Source organism: Leuciscus leuciscus, assembly GCF_965113295.1.
Source record: "Leuciscus leuciscus genome assembly, contig: HAP1_SCAFFOLD_384, whole genome shotgun sequence".
Taxonomy (NCBI): domain Eukaryota; kingdom Metazoa; phylum Chordata; class Actinopteri; order Cypriniformes; family Leuciscidae; genus Leuciscus; species Leuciscus leuciscus.
The window spans coordinates 37,501-45,000 of NW_028118355.1; the positions used below are offsets into that span (position 1 = coordinate 37,501).

The following is a 7,500-nucleotide window of genomic DNA, read 5'->3' on the forward strand; positions in this document are numbered from 1 at the left end:
AGTGTCATCAGCATAACAATGGAAACTAATTCCATGTTTCCTTATAATATTTCCAAGTGGCATCATATATATTGAGAATAACAGAGGGCCTAACACAGATCCCTGCGGCACTCCATAGTTTACTGGAGTTATGGTCGATTTTTCTCCATTTAAATAGACAAAATGGTAGCGGTCAGATAGGTATGATTTGAACCAGCTTAGTGCTTGTCCTTGAACACCAGTATAATTTTGTAGTCGATCTAAGAGTAATGTATGATCTATAGTATCGAACGCAGCACTAAGATCAAGTAAAACTAGTATTGAGATACAGCCTTGGTCAGAAGCTAAAAGTAAATCATTTGTGATTTTAACGAGCGCAGTTTCAGTGCTATGATGCGGTCTGAATCCAGACTGAAACTTTTCATAGATATCATTTTGTTGCAAGAAAGAGCCCAGTTGAGCGGACACCACTTTTTCTAATATTTTAGACATAAATGGAAGATTTGAAATGGGTCTATAATTTGCTAGATTATTATGATCTAATTGTGGTTTCTTAATGAGAGGTTTTATAACTGCCAGTTTAAATGTTCTTGGAACATGACCTAAAGATAAAGACGAGTTAATAATATTGAGGAGAGGCTCTTCCACTACAGGTAACACTTCTTTCAGTAGTTTAGTTGGTATAGGATCTAATAAACATGTTGTTGTTTTAGATGAAGTGATAAGTTTATTTAACTCTTTTTGTTCTATAGTTGTAAAGCACTGTAATTGTTCTTGCGGCGTGATAATTGAAGCTGAATTTATAAGGCGCAATTGAAGATTGAACGTTTACAATTGTGGTTCTGATGCTTTCTATTTTCCCAGTGAAGAAGTTCATGAAATCATTACTACTGAACTGTAATGGGATATTTTGTTCGGGTGACGTCTGTTTATTTGTTAGTCTAGCCACGGTGTTAAATAAAAACCTTGGATTGTTTTGGTTGTTTTCTATTAGTTTGCGGAGGTGCTCAGCCCTGGCCGCTTTTAGGGCCTTTTTATAACGTGACATACTGTCTTTCCACGCGATTCTAAAGACGTCTAAATTAGTTTGTTTCCATTTACGCTCTAAAATACGGGTTTCTCTCTTTAAAACATGCGTAGTATTGTTATACCATGGTGCTTTATTTTTCTCTCTGACCTTTTTTAATTTAATAGGTGCAACCACATCCAATGTTCTAGAGAGAATGGTGCTCATAGTGCTAGTTAGTTCTTCTAGTTCATCTGTTTGTTTGGGTTCAGGCAGCAGCTGAGACAGATAAGCAATTTGAGAAATTATCTATGGTGGATGGGAGGATTGTTCTGCCTGGTTGATAACGCGACGCCGCATGACATATTACAGCAGTACGTAATATGCAAGTTACCATGTAGTGATCAGTGACTTCATCACTTTGTGGAATGATATCTATATCGGTTGGATCGGTTCCATGTAATATAATTAAATCGAGTGTATGATTAAGACGATGTGCTGGTCCGGTGACGTTTTGCTTGACCCCAAATGAATTTAATAAATCTGTAAACGCACCTCCTAACGCATCATTTGGATTATCTACGTGTATGTTAAAATCTCCAACAATTAATGCTTTATAGACATTGACTAATAGGTCTGAGAGAAAATCAGGCCCTGGCGGTCTATATACGGTAGCTAAGGCTAGAGATAATAGGGATGTTTTTCTAACATCTAAGAGCGTAACATTTAGTACAAGTACTTCAAATGAAATAAACTTATAACCCATTTTCTGAGTAACATTTAGAATATCTCTATAAATGGTTGCAACACCGCCGCCACGACCAATCAGACGGGGCTCATGCTTATAACAGTATCCAGGAGGAGTAGACTCATTAATACCGAAATAATCATTTGGTTTAAGCCAGGTTTCAGTAAGGCAAAGTACATCGAAGCTATTATCTGTGACTATTTCATTTACAATAACTGCCTTAGGTGTGAGTGATCTAATGTTTAGAAGACCTAGCTTTAGAAATAGTTTTTGTTTACTAATAGCAACATTTTCTGTTTTAATAACAATTAGATTTTTCCTAGATCCTGCAGTAGATTTATTATTTGATCTCACTAAACGAGGAATAGACACGGTTTCTATGCAATGTTCTACACTAGTATTTATATCAGTTAAATTGGTGCAGCAGAGACTATGATTTGGACTTTTGGTTACTAGTCAAAGGGTATTTAACATTTTGGAGATGTTATCCGACAGAAGATCCGCTCCGAATCTGCTTGGGTGTAAGCCATCAGCACGGAAAAGCCTAGGACGCTCCCAAAACAGATTCCAATTATTTACAAAGAGCAGTTTCTGCTCATTGCACCATGACATTAACCATTCATTTAGCGCAAATAATCTGCTGAACTTTTCATGCCCTAATCGGTACGTGGGAAGCGGTCCTGACACAATGATCGTTGTTTCAGGCGATGTGCTGCATACCGTATCGATCAGATTCCTGAAGTCTTTCTTCAGAATCTCCGTCTGGCGCAGCCTGATGTCGTTCACTCCCGCGTGCAGGACCACAGTTCCGACGCGCTCGTCACCGTTCAGGATCTCGGGAACGCGAGCAGCGATTTCAGAAACACGAGCACCAGGGAAGCAGTGACTTTGCACCTTACTTTTACCTAACGTAGCGTGTACGTGCCGAACGATGGAATCGCCGATGATCACAGCATCGCGTTCTGTTTCGCGTAGAGGGGAGAAGCGGTTTTGTGTGGATAACTCGAAAACCGGGAGGGTCGGAGAAAGTCTTTGTCTAAACCTGACTCGCGTCTTCCGCTGCGGAACCACCCAGGCTTCGTGGTGGCGTGTTGGAGCCGGAGTGAACGAGACCATGGCTGATCGCGACCGATGCTGAGGAACGCACGGAGTAGACGCAGTCGGAGTCAGCGGGTTAGTAACGTTAAACACTGATTTGTGTGCATCGGCGTGTGATGTTTCAAGAGCCAAACACCGGTCTCTCAGCTCGGTCTGTCTCAATAAAAGGTCGTGGATCTGTTTCTCAACAGCTTCCAGCTCAGACTGCAGTGCGTGCAGCTCAAGTGTGTCCTCACCTGCACCAAAAGGTAGACTACTTACATCTGATATATTTGCCATTTTAACAGATGGACAGTGAGTTAGCAACGAAGCTACCAGTGATGCTATCAATATTAATACTAATTTATGTCTTGGATATAATCATTTTTTTTTTTTTTTTGTGGTAGGGGTGTAGAGTAGACGCACGATAGGCGGAAAAAATTTTTGGTTTGTAAGTGAGTGTGGAGAAGACGCGTTCAGCCGTGATCCACGGACGTAACCTCTAAGAGTATGCAGCGTTGGATCACTAATAGGCTTGAGACGCGTCTGCTCAACAGTCCGCGTTGTAACTATGAGGTTTTTTAGTGGTAGGGGTGTAGAGTAGACGCACGATAGGCGAAAAAAATGTTTGTTTGTAAGTGAGTGTGGAGAAGACGCGTTCAGCCGTGATCCACGGACGTAACCTTTAAGAGTATGCAGCGTTGGATCACTAATAGGCTTGAGACGCGTCTGCTCAACAGTCCGCGTTGTAACTATGAGGTTTGAGCAGTAGTGCTTCTCAGTGAGGAAAAGTAGAAAATGTTCGTTGTAAGCGAGTTTAAAGAGAAAAATCAAGAATTATAAATCAAATCGATAGAGCTCCAAAAACAACAACGCGTTCAGACGCGACGCATGATAATAACAGGACAAGACATTACTCACCGTGTTTGTTGAGTGTTTCTTACTCACCTGAGCTTTTATGAACTCAAAGGCGCGAGCGCGCAAGAGAAAATAAATAAATAAAAATAGCTGAGCGCACGGGCAGCGCGTTAACAGGCTAGCGAATTACTAGCGTGTTGTGCTAGTAGTAACGGTGAGTGTGAATGTGTGTGAGTGAGTGTGTGTGTGTGTGTGTGTGTGTGTGAGTGAGTGTGTGTGAGTGAGTGAGTGAGTGTGTGTGAGTGAGTGAGTAAGCAGTATGTCACTGCTGTTGGCTAATGAAGGTTGGAGTAACAAAAGGGAAAGACCTCTGAGGAGCCTCTCATCTCTCGTGCGTTTGCTGTTGTGTGCTGAAGCGTGTTGTAATGGTTATTTCCATGTTGCACAGAACAGAAGCTTGAAGCTCGTCCACTGGGAATCCATGTTTGACAGGAAGCCGAGCTGATAAAACAGATTTATTCACTCTCGGTCCATGTTTTTTGAGTCCAAGAATAGAAACACCTCAGTTCTTTTATTGTCTTACTTAAGGTGAAACTTCTTATTTTAAATTCTATTTATATCACAGTTTGCTTGAGATCCAAGTGTCTAGTTAGAGCCTCCTGGGAAATATTAATATTGTGACTCTCTTAATAGTGACTCTCTTTCACATGATTCACATGTGACTGTAGTGACTGTAGTGTAGAATGAGCTGGAGATGCCTGATGAAATGTTCAGTATTTTCCACTTTACTTTTTCATTCATTCAGTTATGTTACACTCCTATATGTTTCTGTCCTGTCATGAGAATGTTTCGAGGGCAGACTCTAATGTGTCCATCTAATAAACGTTTATCTGATCAACTGCTTCCTTCGTTATATAATAATGCACTAGAACGCACAGAATCGAATTTGGATCGTTCCCATACTTATCGATACCTGATCTGACAAAGAAGTCTATATCGGACTGGGTATCGGATCACCGCATCTCTAATCTTTAATAATGTTTAATTGTTTTGTAATGGGTTATGGTTAAATCTTTTCTTTACTTTTTTTACCTTGTTTTTTTGTACTTATTTGCATTGTACAGTACCATTGTGTGATGTCTCTGTACTGCGCCTACAGGCAGTAGGTGCTTTTGTGTAGATGCTGCTTATGAATATTGAATGAGTATAATGTTTTACTTTCTGCTTTTACATAACAGCAATATTACACACAGAGAGCAATACAAATGTCATGAGTGTGTGCTTCAATATATCTCAAATGTTTGGTTGTCTGTCCTGTTTATGTATCCATTCGTTGTGTGTGGAATTGTGCTGGGATAGCTTTACTAGTGTGTATTTGTCTTTCTTCTGTTCAGACCTCAGGAACAGACCGAGGAAGATAGAAGTGATGCCGTAAACATCAACGCCAAAGAGCGCTCTGAGGAGAAGAGACGTCATGACCTAGCTTGTCCTCCTGTGGTGACTTATGGCACGTACCGTGGATTGAGGGAAGTCAGGAAACCAAAGAAGAAGCATCGAGTCGAGCTTCACTCGCCCATCTCTGAGGGAGAAGAGGCGACTCAACCCGACAGCCATGAGGACAACGAGATCTCCTCTTCCTCTGTTAACACAATGAACTCTGATAGTCAGGAATGTCCCACTGCAGTAAATCAAGCACCTCCTTCACAGACACAACAGATAGAGGACGGATTGACCCAGAGTGACTTATTAGATGAGGTTCCTACTGTTGAATCTGGACTAACTCCAGCCCACCAACTCCCTCATGTTACAGACTCTGACCGGTTGCTTACCTGCATAGATGTCTACAGAATTCCTCAAGCAGAAGAACCAAGCCCGTTGAATGACCCGGTTAACCACAGACAGGAGCATCTTACCCAGGGTGTTACGTTAGAGGCGGACACCAATGTTCTGACACTATCAAACGCACAATCAAACTCTTACACAGTCCATCACAACACACTCCCCATTCCAGAACAGAGCTCAGAGCAACCAAAGCCATCAGTAATCGTAAACAGAACAGATGATCTAGCCCCGGATTCTCAGGCACACCAGCGTCCGGAGGAGTCCACGCTGAAACGGGCTGTGTTGGATTCTGGAGTAGATGAAGAGGTCCTACGTTGTGAGTCTAAAAAGATGGTGGACAGCATCCTGACAAATGCTCTTGCTGCCCTGCAGAAGATGGAAGTATCTGAGACGGAGCATGGCGTACTGTTAACCTGTGAACTTCATGAAGGCTCAGAGGCAGTGCTGTTTGAAGGGTTAGATGGTCGTAGAGATGGAGGCACTGAAGCAGAGCATCAGTTTCGTGTGATGCTGTCGGACCAGACGCTGTCCGTCGTTCTGGAAGAAGAGCTAGCAGGAACCTGTAGGTCTCCACCCTCCTCAGGGTACGAGTCCATTGCTGGCTCCGACACTGACATCAGGGGAATTGTGGGACTGAACTCCGAGCTCACCACTACCTGTGCTCCAGTCGGCTCTCAAAATGAGAATCAGACCGTTCTTGAATATTTAGTTGAGGAAACAAATGTGGATGTAACTGGTTCCCGTAAGAGCAGTGCTGCCGATGACGAGCCATTATCCCAAAATCTCCAAAGCCATAGGGATGTTGTTCATAAAACAGACTTCAAGCTCTTCCTACCTGCTTTGACAGAGGAGTCTCTCTCACGAGAGCAACACACTGGTGACGTCTACGCATGTAAAGATAAAGGGGGAAAGAGACCTCAGGATACAGCCAAAGACAATGCAATGAGCAATAACAACCTGAATGGTTCCTGTGACACCTCCATCATCACTCCTGCTTCAGCAGAACATCAGGATAGTCTTCAACAAAGCCAAACTCTCAGTGTAACTCTCAGTGACCACTTTAGCCACAGTCTTGCATCGGACACAGCTGATTCCGATATGATGTCAGAAATCAAAGAACAGCCACCAGCTATACGAAGCCATGAATCTGAGGAGACCGAAGCACCTTATTCAGGGAGCAGTCAACAGGAACCGATCTCTTGTGACTCTAGCGCTGGAACAGATTGCAGTGTCCAGCCGTGCAAGACTGAAGTCCAGTGCTCTGGAGGGCAGCACCATTCTTCTCATTGGGTCTCAGTCCGAGCGTTTCGCTGTGACGTCACCGATGACCAAAGCCTGAGTCCCGCCACACTCGAGGAGCATCTGAAGCCAGAGCTCAGTGTGAACCCAGGTATATCAGCCGTGTCTGTTTCAGGCCAGAGAATTCACCTCGACCCCATGGACAGTTCCAGCAGAACTGCGGCTCTCGCTCCCCATCATTCACGATTTCACGATCTCGACCTCCACCAGGTAGACGGAGGCTTCGCCATCATCAGCGAGGAGGAAGAGAGTGACATGGTGTTCGTGAACGACACCGGGCCCATGCACAGTCCCAGCACGCGTCGAGCCAAAGCATACCCCTTCTCCCTGTCCCCCATCTACGAGGAGGAGTGTGTGCGTGAGGAGGCCGTGGGCCGGGAGACGCTGCCGTTCCCCCCAGTGGCCGAGGAGGAGCAGAGGAGCGTTGAGCAGCCGGCCTCCTCCATACTCTCACTCCTGCAGTCCGTCAGCGAGAAGCTGCAGTCCAGTGTGATCTGCAGTTCAGCCGAGGACTCCTCCAGCGCCTCTCCGACAAGCTACCGCTACTCCCGCGGAGACGACAGTGAGGAAGATGACGAGGACTCCAGCAATCTCCTGAGCCGCCAGCTCACCGGGGCCGAACCGGAGCCGAACGCTGAGCATGAGCACAGCTCAGATACTGAACGCACTGCTAATGACGCTCCGGAGAGAA

The 7,500-nt window shown here is 44.3% G+C and overlaps 1 protein-coding gene across 3 annotated transcripts in view; it reads left to right on the forward strand.

Annotated features, from left to right (window-relative positions):
- Nucleotides 1-7,500, forward strand: part of LOC309491605 (uncharacterized protein) — a 40,220-nt gene that overhangs the window by 10,655 nt on the left and 22,065 nt on the right. For all 3 annotated transcript variants that reach the window (XR_014203209.1, XM_082190669.1, XM_082190668.1), the window contains exon 4: nt 5,063-7,500. This exon is cut by the window's right edge and continues 164 nt beyond it. Coding sequence is in view for 2 of the 3 variants with exons in the window: in XM_082190669.1 (XP_082046795.1) it covers nt 5,063-7,500 (2,438 nt within the window). In the remaining variant the exon portion in view is untranslated. The remainder of the gene's footprint in view (nt 1-5,062) is intronic.